The sequence below is a fragment of the Artibeus jamaicensis genome, unplaced genomic scaffold (assembly GCF_021234435.1).
Source record: "Artibeus jamaicensis isolate MK-2021 breed Jamaican fruit bat unplaced genomic scaffold, CSHL_Jam_final contig_1016, whole genome shotgun sequence".
Taxonomy (NCBI): domain Eukaryota; kingdom Metazoa; phylum Chordata; class Mammalia; order Chiroptera; family Phyllostomidae; genus Artibeus; species Artibeus jamaicensis.
This window is the reverse complement of record NW_026521195.1, coordinates 873,519-889,507: the sequence shown is the minus strand read 5'-3', so window position 1 is coordinate 889,507 and position 15,989 is coordinate 873,519. Positions and strand designations below refer to the sequence as shown.

The following is a 15,989-nucleotide window of genomic DNA, read 5'->3' as shown; positions in this document are numbered from 1 at the left end:
GAGCAGGGCTGACACTCCCGGCCACCCAGCCGCCACGTGGGTGCTGGTCAGGTGCCAGCCGAGGGCAGGGCCTGGCCTCTCGTTGATGCTCTCAGGGGCCCACAGTCGGCCAGTTACCCGGCAGGTGCTGGACCTCGGCCGAGGAGGAGGCGCGCACTGCTGGCTGCTGCCTTCGTCCCCGGCTTCCTGTGGAAGCTGAGCTTCCTCCCCCGCTTTCTGGAATCGCCACAGGACTCCACCAGCAGTTTTCCCAGGTCACGGAGTCCCTTTCCAGGGGCCGTTAAGCTGGGGCATCTGCACTGAGACAGGCAGGCGGCCTGGTCCCCAAGAGCTGACCATGCACTATGTCAATCGGCTCTGACTGTCACCAAGGGGCAAGATGAGCTTATTTCCTTGGCTTCCTGGAGAGACCTGACCTCAGGCCTGAGGGAGCTGAGATTGACCTCAGAGCACAGCCTATGCCTCAGGCCCCCCGTGTCCCCTGCTCTTCACAGGCCCTGGGAAAGGCAGTGGCCTTGTCAGAATCATTTCCTCTCCAACCTGCCCAGCACTGACATTTCTGTGCATGTGACGAACCCAGTGGCAAGCTGAGGCGAAGGTGCTGGGGGTGGCTCTGTGTCCCCAGACAAAGCTGTCAGTTGTGTGACCGGGAGCAGAGCTCTAGCTCCTGACACCTTAACAGAAATCAGTGAACATGAGCTGTGACCTGCCTGCAACTGGGTTGGCAGGTTGTTTGTTGCAAGTCTCCCGGAGCAAACACACCGGGTTACCTTTACAAAAGGAATGTGAAACTGGAGAGTGAAACACAAGTGCCAAGCTGTTTCAGAGCTGGGCAAGGGGAGTGTATCAGGGAGGGGGCAGGCCCTAGAGGGGGCCATTCAAAAGGACCGGCCCCCCGGGGGAGCTGGCATTGCTGTTCCCCCCGAGCTGCCTGGCAAACCAAGGGGGGCCGAGAAGCGAGCGCGAGGAGGCTGTCATGTTATGTCGCCGTGGAGGGCTCTGCATTTTGTCCCCGGCAGCACTGGAGCCGTTGCCCAGGGCCAACAGGAGCTTGGAGGCTTCCGTGACCTCGGCCCGGATGCCAGGAGGGGTCTCCAGGGCATTCTCCTGTTCCATGATCAACCTAACGAGGAGCTGGCCTCAGGAATAACTTTTCCCCCAAGAGCATTTAAAAGCCGTAGGTAATAGTAGTTCCTGTTTGTTTAAAGATTAAGTTCCCAACTCGAAATTCAGTGCAACACACACCAGCCCATGGGCAGCACAGAGGCGTGAGGTCCACCTCCAGCCAGCCATCACCACCATGGCCGCCCCCTGCGTTGGGTCCACGTCGGCTTTCCATACCTGCACTCCTGACACCGGCCACAGGGGGCCGCTCTTTGCCCTGCAGGATGTCGGCAGCATGTCCAGCCTCTACCCACCAGGTGTCAGTAGCACCCCCACCCCAGTAACGAAGACGAAAAGCATCGGCACCTGCCCACTTCACCAAAAGCCCGTGCCGGGCCAACGGGGCACGGCTGAGAGCCACAGCTCTGCAGTTTGTTGAACAACAGGCTGTGTTCCGTGCCTGCCTGGCTCCGGGACTGCGCCTCCAGGACCTTGTCCCTCATCCCAGTTTCACCCTTCGGTTACAGGTTTAAGTTCTGTGAGTAAAGGGGTTTTGGTGGGATGCTCTCGTGTTTGGACAGATATTTGTGTTCAGGCTCAGCCCTGAGAGGAAGTTTTGCTGGACACAAAAATTGAATTAACTCTTCTTCTCTCTTTACTCCTTAAAGATCTTCTATGGTTTGGGGTTTTCTCCTGTTGATGAGGTGTCAGCTGACAACCTGCTGATGATTGTTTTGTAGATAAAGCCTTTTCTCTCTAGTTGCTGTTAACGCCCTGCTCTTGCCTTTGTGCAATCCCGTGTCTCTGTGACACGGTGTGGCATGGGGATATGTGTTTGCGTCACCATGCTTGGATCATGTAACTATGAATCAGAAACTCGGGGCCTGTCCGAGTCGGGGACACTGTCTCTCCACGTCTCCCACGCCCCCGCCCCCTCTCTCAGACTCCGGTCTGACCGCACCCAGGTCTCTGCTCTCCTCCATGTACTGAGACCTCTCGCACCCCCGTCCACGTGCCCATGTTTCGTTTGGGCCTCTTCTTCACACACCTGCAGGTTCGCTAAATTCTTCATGATCTGCACCTAACACACTGTCAAACCCTCCCACTGAATATGAACCTGATTTTTGTCTCGTTTGTTTACACAAGTTCTGTCTGCTTCCCTTTCCCACCCAAGTTGACTAGGGCTTTGGATGCACTTGGGTTGTTTACCCATCCATTTTATTTTGGCATGGGTTTCTTATGCATATTAAGTATTCCCATCTATGCCCAGCATCTGGGTCTATTTCGACTGCTTGTCTCAGCCGACTCTTGTTTACGAAGCCCTTTCTTCTCATGTGTGATTTATTTGGACACCACATTCTTGGAACACTATCTGTGGGGATTCTTTATGACCATGGGTGTGTGCTTTGTCAGGCACCAGCCTGGGACCCCTTTAAACAGAAATATCCCACATGGGTGTTTGAACCACTCAGAGAAGCAGGAATTTGGGCTTCACACCCACGGGAGGGCATGCATACTCCAGATGGCAACTGGTCAAGGAAAGCCCTCCAGCTCTGCACAGGGCTCAGGCCCGGTCGGGGGCGGGTGTCTGCCCCGCCCCATGGCAGGAAGGGCTCTTGGTGAGACCCCTTCTGGTCTGACCCAGCTATCGACTCTCTGCGTGGGGCCCTGGACTGGCCATGGGCTCCAGCCCGGCCGTGGATACCGAGGGTCCGGGCCCCGGGTGTCAGCAGAAGCTCCCAGACAGCTGCCGCGGCAAGACTGAGTTTCTTCTCCGGATTCTGACTTCCGCCTCTAGGGATGAATTTCTCTTACTGTTTTGGCCATTTTAGCTTTTAAAAAGAAGAGTTGTATATGATATTCAGGATTTCCTAAGTTTCGTACTTGGTAGAATTTTAGGCTATTACTCTGTACTTCATCTTCCCAGGCAAGGGGGGTGGGGGGTCCCATCACATTTACAGCAGTCATTTTGGCTGCAGGAGGAAACCTGAAGAGCTGCCCGGCGCCTGGATTTCCCATCGCCCGGCCCGTCTGCAGGCCGGCCAAAGGCTTTGGAGAGAGCCATGGGGCCGGGGCAGACGCAGACACCATCCTTTCCTGCAGATTCGAAAGGCACTGTGTGTCCTGGCTGCACCCCAGTGCCCGACAGAAATAGAATGCCCAGTGAAGTCCAGCTGGCAGCGTGTCAGCCCGGGAAAAGACAGGCAGCAGCAAGGGTTCCCAGCGACACGGCCAGGGCCGGGCCCTGAAAGATGGCGGTGTCGGCCTTCTCTCCATTGCCTGCTCGCGCCATTGGAGATGGACACCTGTCTCCTCCCCAGAAATCTGCCCGGGGTCCCTGTGCTGCTTAACAGTACCACAGGGAGGCTGGATGCCTGGCTTCCACTGTGTCCCTGCCGAGGCCCTCAGACACCCCCTGAACATGTCACACACTGTAAGTCACCAGATGGGTTGACACCGTACCTCCAGCATCCAGGCCAGTGCCGGGCAAGTAAATATCCAAACAATATTTCGAGTAAACAAATGCAAGGATTTTTTTTTCATTTGGAATTTCCCAGATTCAGAGATGTCACCTGAGAAGGAAATAGTGACAGGAGAACACGGCCCCCGTGAGCCCCTCACTAGTGACGGCACAAGGCGGTCTTCCCAGAGGCCGGAACCACGCCGGGGGCACAACCTGCACACGCACCTGCAACGCCCCGCACGCTGGCCCGGCCGCAGGTGCACTCAGAGCTCTGCAGGCTTTTATATGTGTGTCACCTGCTCCTCAGGGTGTGACAGATAAGCAGGGTACGCTCCAAGTTTTGCCACCAAGCAGTACGGAGGCTCAGAATCACCCGGGCATGGGGATGAAACGGAACCGGGCTTCCCACTGATCGATGGCTTTGGATGGCAGACACTATGTCCTTGGAGTTCTCGTGGCAGGCTCTCCACCCAGACCGGAGGGGTGGGGCTTGACAGCCTGGGCCCTGGGGCCCCAGGCCTCCTCTGACACCAACTGGCTGCCTGATTTTGAATAAAGCATCGGTTTCTTAAGGTGACATCTCTCAACCTGTGGAAAGAGAGACACGACAGAGCCGTGTGGCTGAAGGACCACAGGTAAACCGTGCCAAACAGGCGTGTGGTCAGCTGGAGGGCAGATGCCTCTCTGATGGGGCAGCCTGGCTCAGCTCTGGCAGAGCCCAGCTACTTGGGAATCATCTCAGTCTCCCGACAGTCGGGCCATCTGGGGTGTGTGCGAGCCCTGCATTTGTCAAACACCTGTACTCACTCGCCAAACAGCTGCATTCTGTGCGGGGAGCCAAGCGGAGCCCTTCCTTGGGCTGCAGCTGCCTCTCGGTCCACCAGTCTGTCCCCCTTCCTCCCACAGGCCTGCTAATCTCCAAGGTCCTGGCCAGGCCTGGAGATAGAGTATTTGGGTCCACAGCCCATGGGAGGTGCTCCCTGCGCCCCCAGGGAGCTCCTGGAACCGAAAGCTTCTGTTCTCACTGCAACTCAGGATTTCACACTTTGCAGAGCATGGGTATTCGTTTCACCCTGGATGCTTTATAAACTGACGCTTCACCAAACTCATCCAGTGTTTCCTGGATGTGTAAGCGGTCAAGTGCTCCCAGCCTGAGTGAGCTTCCCCTTCTCCGTAAACCACACATTCTCTTTGCCACGCACAGAATGCCACTTTGTTGCAGTGTGGTCATAAAGATAAGGCATCGTGGCTGGGAGTGCACGATTTCTGGGTCCAACAGGCCAGGACTCCCATCTCGGCTCCACTGTTGACTAGCTCGGCGACTTCGGTCCAACTGCTTCACTGATTTGAACCTTAGTTTTTTCTCCTTTAAAATAAAGAAAACACCAGCTCCTCAGTCTGTTGTGTAAATCACCAAAAAGATGTGGAAAGCATACAGACGCTGAGTAGACATTGGTTTCCTTCCTCCCATTATGAATGATCAAACTTTTATGGGGTTGATTCCACCATATCTGCTGCACGGAGCATGCCCACGACCAGTCAGGCGAGCTGTGTCCCCCTCACCAAGTGGGGGACTCATGGGAAAGCTCCAGAGAAACCGCCCAAGAAGTCCGGAACTTTCCGACTCTCACTGGGAATGAGCTAGCCCGTGGGCAGCCACAGTGGCACTTGCGCTAGACGAACGTCAGCTTCTTACAGCTGGATTCGTTTGACACGGCAAAGCTCGGTCATCACGGTGCTGCTCTATGTGAAGAGCTGTCAGCCAACAGAGTATGAACTCATCACTTTTTGAGAACACGCAGAATCGCATCTTCCTCTTCAGAGGCACTGCACCGTAATTGCAGTAGAGATCTGTTTAGATGGACCTTTCGAGTCCAAATTTCACATAAGTTTTTTTCATTATTAAACTTCTAGAAATGCAATTTTTGCAACAGGGTTAGTGAGAAGTCCGACGCAGAAGCCCTCACGGAGGGTTGCTGGGCTCGGTGGCCCCAAAGCATCCCACCTGCCACTGCCGCTTTTCGCCAAGCCCGGCCAACAGCGCTGGAGCTCTGTCTTGCGAGCAGCACTTACTTGCAATTCATCTTCTTCCTTCTTCTTCAAAGACTTGAACAGTTGCTGGTCAGAGCTCTTGACCAGCCGTGATAGCCAGTGTGGATACACGGGCTGAACAAGCGCCAGCCAGCCCACAGCAGCAGCGTGCGGTTTCAGTTCTCCTGAGCCGTCTCATGTCAGGGAGTCACGTGAATGGTGAACGCCGTGAGGTTCTACAGGACAGCAGGACAAGCTTGCAGGCCCCAAGTCCGCGATCGCCATCCCCCCAGGGTGTCAGGATGCCCGAGAGAGAAACAACTTCCTCTGTTGCTCGAAATGGACTCGTTTCATTTACATGCAACAGAAACAATAGACAGACTCACCTATTCCCAGTTGGGTGCCTGCAGGTAGGAGCTGAAGAACAGGACACTTGGTCTAATCTGAGAGGCAGTGAAGTAAATTCTACTAGTCACTATGTTCTTGTTCAGATAAACAAGCTAAATTGCAAACATCCTGGATGAATGAGGATGTTATTGTAATTATTATTAGCAGCTGAATAATGTTTTGTTGAAGCAATGAGTGAGGTCCTCTTGCTCACATCTGGCTGAGCTCAACCAGACATAAGAAATGAGTTTCAGTGGGGCGAGGGATGGCGAGAGACAGGGGAAGACAGGTGTGAAGCACAGAAGAAAATGGACAGAAAGGGCAGCAGCAGACACCTGCCCAAGGACAGAGAAGCTCAGGAAGGCAGAGACCAAGCGCGCCTCCCAGGCACAGGGCAGGACCCGGGGTTCTGTCTGCTTCTCCCTGCAGACCCCCAGTGAGCACCCCACATCCATCAGGGCTTCTGCCCCATGGAGCAGAGAACAGACTGTCTGTGCAAGCACCTGTGTGCCTCCCTCTCCTCCCCTTCCCTGCCAGGGGGTACCACAGCCCAGCTTGACCTGACTGTAACCCAGCTGGTGTTTCAGGCCGGAAATGTGTTCCCTCTCTATTTTCCATGCACTCTGCAAACACAGGCTACCATTCCTCCCTCCAAAGCCCAGGATCCGGAGCAGGTGTGTGAACAGTGGTCACACCCAGGTCACGCCCTGTGGGATATTTGCATCCCACAGACCCCTGGGCTTCCAGCTGACTTTACCAGGGTGTCCAACCTTTTGGAGTCTCTGGGCCATACTGAAAGAAAAAGAATCGTCTTGGGCCACACATTAAATCCATTGCAACATGTCATCACAAGAAAATCTCGTCAAGTTTCGAGTAAATTTACGACTTTGTGGCAGGTGGCAGTCACAGCCAGCCTGGCCTGCATGCGGCCCTCGGGGCACAGATTGGACACCCCTGTGCCCACCTGTGCCCACCCTTCCTACCGCCGTCCTTCTGACGCCCCGAAGAAAGCATCCTCTCTTGACATGGAAGAAAAGGAAAATACCAACACTTACGGACTGACCCAAAGCCGCATTAAGGTAGGGAAACGCATGGATGTTCTCCCGATACAAAACAGAAATGGAATCACCACGTAGTCATGTGAACTGCAGGAGGAGCCGCAGAATTAGGAAGGTGTACCTGCTGCCCGACACCCTGCCCGAGGGTGTCCTGGTGCCTGATGAGGACTGCATGGACATTGAGAATGAAGAGTCACTTGAAGATGAAAGATGCAGGTAATACTCTAGCCATCGGTTTGTGGGTACTTTATTTCTTCCCAAGACTGTGACCTTCCCAACCTCTCTTGCTGCTGTTGTCTCCCATCTCCAGGTGGGCATTCCCACCCTCTTTGTTGACCAGGGTTTGGAAACAGGCCCCCTCCCCACACCCAAAGGCAGCCTCGTGGCATCTCACGCCTGGCAGCGAATTACTAAATAGCAGTTTGAGATGTTCCTTCTCGCTGGGATCTCAGGGAGACAGGACCTGCTCTGCCATGTGTTTGTACGTTTGAGACCAAAATGCTGATAACATCTCTGCCTCCCTCACTTGCAGCTCTGTACAGTGCAACAATCCATGTGAATAATTAAAACCAACCACTTGTCTTTGATCTTAAAACACTTCGATTTTCTTATGAACCTCAGTCTCAAGAGAACTGTTCTGTTGGGTCCGAGCCTACAGCCCTGTCCCAGGCCACCCCGGAAGTCCCTCCTCTGGGCTTCACCGGCACCCACAGCCGCCCCTGCCTCTGTGCTTCCAGCCAGCACCCGACACACCTGGGAGGCGCCTGCCCTACTCCCCAGGAGTCAGGCAGCATTGCCAGGGTCCTGGCGTACTCACGGCCAGGGCCTGGTTCCCACGAGTTTCTCATCAGAGTTTTCTTGGTTTCTCCAAGGACCAAAGCCACGAACCGTGAGGGTAAACAGGTACCGATGGCATCGGCTCCCCTTAGCTTACCGGTGGGAAAAGGAACCCCAGAGGGGGCACAGCTCTCTAGTGGCAACGCCAGAATGGAGACTCACGTTTCCTGACTCTAACTCCTGGAGTTCTTCCTGCACTTCGGGCATTACCTATTGCTGCACCTTCCTGGCTGTCTGTTTCCAGAGCCCTTGGGACTCTAATTCTAAAACTCCATGCAGGCACTCTCATCCTGGGGACACCCTGAGTCCCCACTGCTCAGCGGCTGTGTCCTAGGGGACTCCAGCGGGATCCTCCCCAGGGCTCTAGATCCCAGGATGCCTTCTGCAGCCCAGAAAATCTCTGGCATTCCAAGTCACTGGGCCAAGGCCAAGTTCAGGCACACCGTGGGTGAACCCGCCTCGGGCAATTGGAATGGATGGACAGCACTCCAGTGTCTCCCAGGCCCATGGGTGGAGAGTCAGGCCTCTCTGAGTTCCCACAGGCCAGCGCCTGCGTGTTGGGCTGCATCACCACCCCAGCCCCTGCGCTGGGGTCTGGGCTTTGGGCTCCGGCAGAGCGTAGGGGGTAAAACGCATGCGCCCTAGAGTAGAACCACGGCGCGGGACGCACGAATCTACTTCGGAATCGCTGTATTGCCTTCAGCACACTACTTAAGTATTCTGTGTCTCAGTTGCCTCTTCTCCACGAAGTGGAGATACTAGATAAAAATCTATAGCATGCTTTGAGGTTTAAGGAAGTCAGCGTAGGTTCGAATAACAGCTTGGAGCCTGACACGCAGTAGGCGTTCAGGAGCTGGCCGCTGCTGGTAGTATTTTTGCTCATAGAGAATAAAGCGTCTTTTTACCCATGAACTGGCTTCTTGTTTCTGCTGACCACTATGTTTTGGCATCCAACGAGCAAGCATTTTCTTCTAATTTGTAGAATATTTGCACGATACCCCAACATATAATCTAGGGAAATGGCTTATTTGTGTGAATCATCTCCTTTGAGTGGCTATTGACTTAAGAATATGTCCCGGACTGCATGGCCGGTCACCCCGTGTTTGAAGACAGGTCGGGCATTTCAAAGGCAACACTTCCGAACGGGGAGCGGTTCACTACTCCTGTTGCAAGTGCAGCTTAGAGGCGGTCGGGCCTGCCCCTTCAGAGCCGGCTGGGCTGGCCTCTGAGGAAACCCTTTTACAAGAAGGCAGAAGGAATAAAGGCGAGTGGCCGCGTTGCTTTAGAAGATCGCCTCTGCCCGAAAAAGAGAGGCGGTGTCGGGAGGACAGGGCACAGCGCTGCCCATCCCTTGGGGGGCCGAGAGCGCCTCTTCTCCACCGTGAGGGTGCATAGCGCTCCGGGCGGCCTCGCCACCACCCCCCGCGACCCCCGGATGTACCCAGTCGCCCCAGGCTCTCGCCTCTTACCACGAACTCCTCCAGAGTCTGGTAGGTCTTGCCTCGGAACTCGCAGTAGTTCTTCCTCTCCTTGCACTGCGGGCAGCACTGGCTGGTGTCGACGTGGATGCAGCGCGGGTGCAGCCGCGGGCACTCGGGCTGCGCGCACAGCGGCCCCTCCTCGGTGCACAGGCACGGGCAGGCAGACGGGCCGGGCGCGAACTTCTCCCCGATGGCGTACACGAAGCCGCTCTCGTCCACGCAGCCCTTGCCGCGGTAGTCCGGGTAGGCGTACTCCTCCGGCGGCTCCGTGGCGGGAGCGGGGTCCGGGCCCACCGCGTCCTGGGCGGCGGCCGCTGAGGCCGGCGGCTCCTCCTGCGGGGTGTCCCCGCGGGGCCGGACCTGCAGGTCCCCGGCCTTGGAGCCCGCGCCCTGGGCGGCCCAGGCCTGCTTCTGCTTGCTCCACGCCTCCCGGCTGGAGAGCCCGCGGCCGCCCTTGCTCTTCCAGTCCCGGCTGCCGCCGCCCTCGTCCCTCGCTGGGCGCCCGAGCTCGCGCTTCTCCTGGCCCGGCCGCTCCGGCGCCTGGGCCAGCTTCTCCAGCGGGATGCTCGGACTGCACAGAGCCACCATCAGGCAGCAGGTGACCAGGAGGGAACTGGACAGCGCGCCAACTGCCATCGCAGTGGAGCCGGGCGTCCCTACCACGTCCCGGCGGGCGGGCGGGCGGGGAGCGCGGCCGAGGGGCGAGTCGCATTCACAGCCCGGGGGCGCGCCGCCGCCAGTTGGGAGCCGCTGTCCCTGTCGAGAGAATAACAGCACAGCTGAGCCCCGGGGCCCGCGCGCGCCCCGGCCCCGTCTCGGCCCGCGCCGCCCGTCTCCCGCAGCGCCCTAAGGAAGGAGCGGGACCGCGCGGGCCCGGGCCGCAAGCCCAGCAGGGAAGCAAGCCCGGCGTCCGGGCCCAGCCGGCCTTTCTTAGACGTCCCCGACTCGTGGAGACGGGCATGGAAGCGAAGTTCCAGGAAAACGCCCGCCGCTGTGTTTCTCCCGTAGTGGTGAGGAGCTGTGAAGACGGCCTAGGACGCGTGGCGGAGTTGGGGGGGAAGCCGCGAGCCCGGCCGCATCCCCCCGCTCGCCCCCACCCACCGATCTTGGGTAGAATCACAGAACTCAGGCGCCCAGGGTGCCCCTCCCTAGGTTCTGGACACAATCCCCAAAAGTTACCAAGTGGAGAATGCCACCGTGGAGCTGGACACGCACCACCATGCTGGGAGCTAAGCAGGACCCCCACTCCACCTCAGGGACTGGAGGAGGGGGTCAAACAAAGCTGCTAGGACCCCCTGAGTCATTTCCAACAACTTTCTAAGTGCTTCCCGCCCTCCTCCCAGGTCCCTTTCCAGGAGGGCGTTGGGGATTTAAGACTTGGTTCCCCACTGGCCGCAGCAGCCCGCAGGCTGCCCAGGCACTGGGGTGGGAGGAGAGGCTCCTCGAGGGCGGCAGGCTCTGTCTCCTAATTGCTTTGTACCTAGGAGAGGGGGTCGGGGCGCTAAAGTTTGCGGTGGGGGAGGCTGGGGATGGGGGTGCAGGGCAGGGACGAGCCCCACTCACTATCCCTGTCCCCAAAGCCTCCCCAGACCCCAAAGTTTCTGCAGCCCAAGGGTCCCAAGATGCCTCAGGGTGCAGGCAACCCAGCCACTCTGAACCTCCCCTTCCAACCCCCCCCCCCAAATTCAGCGAGCTCCGGTGTCTCCCTCCCCCTCACCGGGTCTCCAGTACGGTTCCGGTCATCTGTGTCCCCTGCTCGTTCCCAGGCCAGGCCCGGTGGACCTCAGCCCCGGGAGAATCACCCATATTTACTAACTTGAGGAGGGAGAAGCTTGCCCGGAGCTGCTGTACGCAGCCCGAACGGAGCCCCGGGAGCGGACACCCAGCGTGCACCCTCACCCCTGGGGCTGGGCGCCCAGCCTACGTACATGATCGCAGGGCGCCGGCCGGACTCCGGGTTCGCGGAGGACGCGGAGGGAGCAGTGGAGCGCGCGGCCCCGGGGCGCTGGCACCCATCCTCCCCGAAGCTGGGGACCCGCGCGGGGTGCTCCACGGAGAGCGCAGCCCCACCTGCGCGCTCCGCCCGGCGCGTGCACCGGACTAGGGCGTCTCCGCCGGCTTGTTCATCGCGCTGCCAGCGGCCAGCAGTGGCTGCCCAACCAGCGTCAGAGCCCGCGCCGCCCTCCGCGGCTCATCCCCGGGTCTGGTCCCTGCGTCTCCGCGACGAAGCGCGCCCTGGGACAGCCTCAGCTTGACCTCGCTACTCCCCTCCGGCAGGCGCGGGGGGCTCTCGAGACCAGGCAGCGGGGACGCCGGGCAGCGGCGGCGCGTCCGTGGCAGAGGAGATGCCCGGAGCGCGGCGGGAGAGTGGCTCCGAGGCCGGCCTGGGAGACTGCGCGTCCGTCTCGCCTGCCGCAGCCGCCTCCCGCCCGGCGCGCGCCCCGCTCCCTCCGCAACTGAGGTCGCGCTGCCTGGGTTTCGGGGGACTTCCCGCCCACTTGCTCCCCTTCCTGGAGGCACAACCTACCTGTCACGCTCGCGCGCAGCAGCGTCCCCCACTCCGCGGCCAGCCACCAGCCTGACTAAGGCTGCCATTTGCGTTCCTTCCTTGTCACTCATTCACTTTCCGCTGGACCTTTCATGCCCCCCCCCCGCCTTTCTTTTATTTATTTATTTATTTATTTTTCTCTAATTTCTTCCTTTTTAATTGGGCCCCTCTGGCTCTCCACCCTGTGGACATCCTGGTTTTGCCACTGCTGGGAAACTGAACCACAGTGAGCTCGATTTGGAATTCGAAGGCCGGGCCATCCAAGCAGACTGTGGGGAGCTTCCTCTTCTTTACCTTCACAAACCCAGAGGGATGGACGTGTAAGAGTAAGAAACTCATAAAAAAATCCCCACAGCGTCCTTTCTGGAAATCTGTGCAGCTTTCCTGCCTCCTTCAGCCTCCCCTGCTGCTCACCGTCCTTTCTGCCGCCAACGGAAGCGTTAATGAGTAACTTTGTTCAGATGCCGGACCTTAAGCAGAGGCCTGTGTGTTCAGATTTGGTCACTCTTTGATCTTGGTCAGGAAATATGCTCCTTTTCTTGGATAAAGGGGGGAAAAGTAACAGTTCGAGTTAACCCCTAATGTGGAATTTTGATGGAGATATCTGTCCCTGGGTCCCTGGTTCCTACTGCTGTCATCTTGGAATCACTGGAAATGCTAAGATGCATGAAAACTAGGAGATCTTATGGCACATGTTCAGGCCACCACATTGTGGGGGTGTGTTGAGACAAATTCCTCTCCCCCACCCACCTCATAATGAGTAAACCAGATTTCAGGAAGGTGCTAGAAAGGACAGGGAGGCCACAGGGAGCCTGGGGGAGAAGCTGCGCTACCCCCCCCCCCCCCCGCCCATGCATCAAATAAACAGGAGACAGAGAGAGAGAGGGAGAGAGGACACCAGAGCTGGGTGCAGGGTTTCTATTCCATTTGTGTCCCTCTGCCTTCCAGTCCTTGCTCTTTCTTCCTGTCACCCCAAGGCAAGAGACAGGCCCGCTTACCCTACTGTGTTTAACCTACGTCTCCCCAGCTTCCCCGTTCTCCAGACCCCACATGACTTCACTCCTGAGGACACGAAGCAGCGGGGGCTCAAGGTGACTGGACAGGCAGGCTGTGCACCCTGCAGGTCGGTTCCTGGGACTTCATGGTGTCCACGTGCCTGTACCAGCACAACCTATGACAGGGGATGGAGGACACGTGCACACTTGTGTGAAGGAGGGAGGGTCCCCAGATGGAAGGTGCCCCAGACCTGGAAGGAGGAGGAGGGGCAGGTTCTCCTTGGAGGGAGACCTAAGTAAGACAAGACACACTGGGGCGGGAGGCACCTGGGAGGATCAGGTTGGAGGGAGCAGAAGGGACCCGTGGATCTGCTGCTGGAAGAGTGACACCAGGCTGTTGGCAGAGGGTGAGTCTGTGGCTTGAGCATGAGTAGAAAGGAGACGGAAATAAGCTGCAGAATGAGGTTAGGGTGACTAAAACGAGAAATGGGGCCTCGTGGAGCCTGGAAAGCAGATGTGTGGAGGCAACCAGCACCCTGTGCCTTTTCTGCCTGCGGACTTGGAGGACTGGGCTGGGGGTGGGGCTGCCTGAATAGGCGATGGATGGGCGAGGAGCCGCTGGGGAAGGGAGACTTCCAGGGTCCTGTGTCCCAGGTGCTGTCTGCAGCGGTGCCGGCAGAAAACGCAGAGCCTCTCTCTGCACCCTGCAGACCCATGGGCATTGCTTTCACTTAGTTCCTCCCTCTGGGAAAGCCACCTTCGACTTGAATTCTGAACTCGGTCCATGGAAAAAGAAGAGCTGTGAAAGCTTCATCTTTTGGGGGTCAAGGAAGTCAAAGCCATTTCCACCTGAAATCAAGGCTCAGAAGGACTTTGGTGGTTCATGCAGAAGGTGGATCAATAGCTCAACCTAACAAGTGAAGAAGTCTCCTTCAGTGCTTGGGTGGCGGTTTGTGGATGCACACGGAGCAGGCCTGGCTCTCACCAGGTAAGGCTCTGCTCCACATGAGGCTACTGGTGGGCACCAGCAAACTGCCTGAGGAGCCTGCAACGGCTTCTTCCCCTGGTACCCCTCCTCAGGAACCCATACGCCGGAGAATTTGTAAGACAGCGCTGCACTTGTTTAAGTCTCTCTGGTCTTCTGTGCCCCAACCCCCTTCCTAAAGTCACTTCTATACACAGCCTGTGGCTCCCGTGCCCTCCTAGCCTGCAGCCAGGCCACAGCCAGTGCTTATCAGATGATGCAAAGAAGAAACACAAGCCGCAGGGCACAGCGTGCTTTCTCCGCTCCTGCCTCTGTGGCCATCTCCCTTCCCTCCCCACCTCCAGGCCTGCTCATCTCAGAGGGAGATCCTGCAAAGGCACTGAGCTCTCTCTCTCTCCCTCTGCCCCTCTCCAGGGTCTCCCAGGTGCTTACTCTTCCTCCTCTCACCCAAGAACATGCACACTTAGTTCTCTCCAGCAAATGAGAAACTCCTTTCTTCAGCACCAGGTATAAGGCATCCTGGAATTTCTATGTTGTCATGGGCCCAGAACAATTCCTGTTCTATTGCTCTGCCTGTGCCTGCTACATCCAAGTCACCCCCACTCTCCTGCCATCTCCCAGAAAAATACCCTCGCAAGGTTCCACTGAGGGACTCAGCATCAGGCCCCCAGGGCTGTCAGAGAATCCGTGACTCGGCCCACAGAGTGTGGCTGTGGGTGAGGCCTCCCCACCGGAACCTGCAGAGCTGGTCTCAGCTACCTTGTAACAGCCTTTATTTTATTCTTTACATCCAGCTATTCAATTTGGCCCTTTTTTGGGTTATCTTCATTGCACTTTCCAGTGTAAATTAAACTGCCAGCCAAAGTTTGTTTTATCTAGAGATTTAACGATGGAACAAACAGCATCCAGGTTCCACGGCCAAGTGGAACCTGTCGCGGCACACAGTGCTCTGTGACCCAGGTTGAAGCCATCAGGGCGTTCTTCAAACCTACCAAGGCCGCCTTCTAGATTTGCATTCAGGTCACGTTTCTTCCTTCTGCCCCAAAGATGTTGTTTCTCTTCATCCATTCAAGGTTTTTCTCATTTACATGTGTACAGTTGGCCCTCCATACCCAAGGGGTCTGCATCCACATGGAGTCCACCAAACCCGGATGGAAAACATTCAGAAAGAATGTTGACATTGCTGCTGCTCTGTGCTTTGGAATTCGGCCTAGCATGTTCACAACGGTGCAGGTGCAGACATTTCTTCTTGTCATGATTCTCTAAACGATGTGATGTGACAACTACTGACATGGAGTCGACACTGTCTCAGGTATTATAGGAATCTCGGGATACCTGAAGTACGCAGGAGGGTGTGAACTGTCTGCACACACTGCATTCTTCTGTGCGAGGGACCTGTGCACCCACACGTGCGGTGTTTGCGGGCTCAGTGGTGTTCTGGAAGCAATCTCCCACGGATCTTAGGCGGCCGTCCTGATTTCAGTGGGGGTTGGTGCAGGTACTGCGTGTAGATAGCTCTGGCTATACATAAAGGCTTGCCACCCAATATCCATTCTCTTTCTTCGGCTAACAGACACTAACCAGAGAACCAAATCCTGGTCCGTTCTCAGCCACCTGCTCCCCGGGCAGAGTGGAGAGAGTCAGTGTGCCCAGCCCAGCCAGCACCACAGTTGCTTGGCCGCAGCGGAGGGTCAGGGACTCTCGAGGGATCGTGCGGCACAGTGAGTCAGACCTAGGGCTTCTGCGTGAACCACCTGAGAACAAGAGTTTTCTCCTTTGGGTTTGTGTGGTGTAAGCGTATGAAGGCTGGACCTACCAGGGGCATCGAGATCTGCAGATTCTACCTGCTGTGGCAACAGCACAGATGAAAACACAAGCAAGAAATGAGGACAAACTCCAGAAAACACGGTGGCAGCATCCAAGAAGGCTCTCAATGGTGTCTTCAGTCGCCAGAGCAAACCTGGATCTTTATAGCCGCTTTTGGTCAAGCTGATTTGAATGGGAGATTTCTGTTACTTGCAGATTCAAAAGCCCTGACAAACAAAACAATTCATTGATGGACTCCAGTGACGTCACAGTTCCAGCGGTGGCCCCGAATA

The 15,989-nt window shown here is 57.0% G+C and overlaps 1 protein-coding gene across 2 annotated transcripts in view; it reads right to left on the bottom strand.

The window, feature by feature from the left end:
* The window catches only part of VWC2 (von Willebrand factor C domain containing 2), a 50,975-nt gene extending 40,970 nt beyond the window's left edge, over window positions 1-10,005 (bottom strand). For both annotated transcript variants that reach the window (XR_005084059.2, XM_037156040.2), the window contains exon 1: window positions 9,351-10,005. Coding sequence is in view for 1 of the 2 variants with exons in the window: in XM_037156040.2 (XP_037011935.2) it covers window positions 9,351-9,998 (648 nt within the window). In the remaining variant the exon portion in view is untranslated. The remainder of the gene's footprint in view (window positions 1-9,350) is intronic.
* Window positions 10,006-15,989: the final 5,984 nt, after the last annotated feature.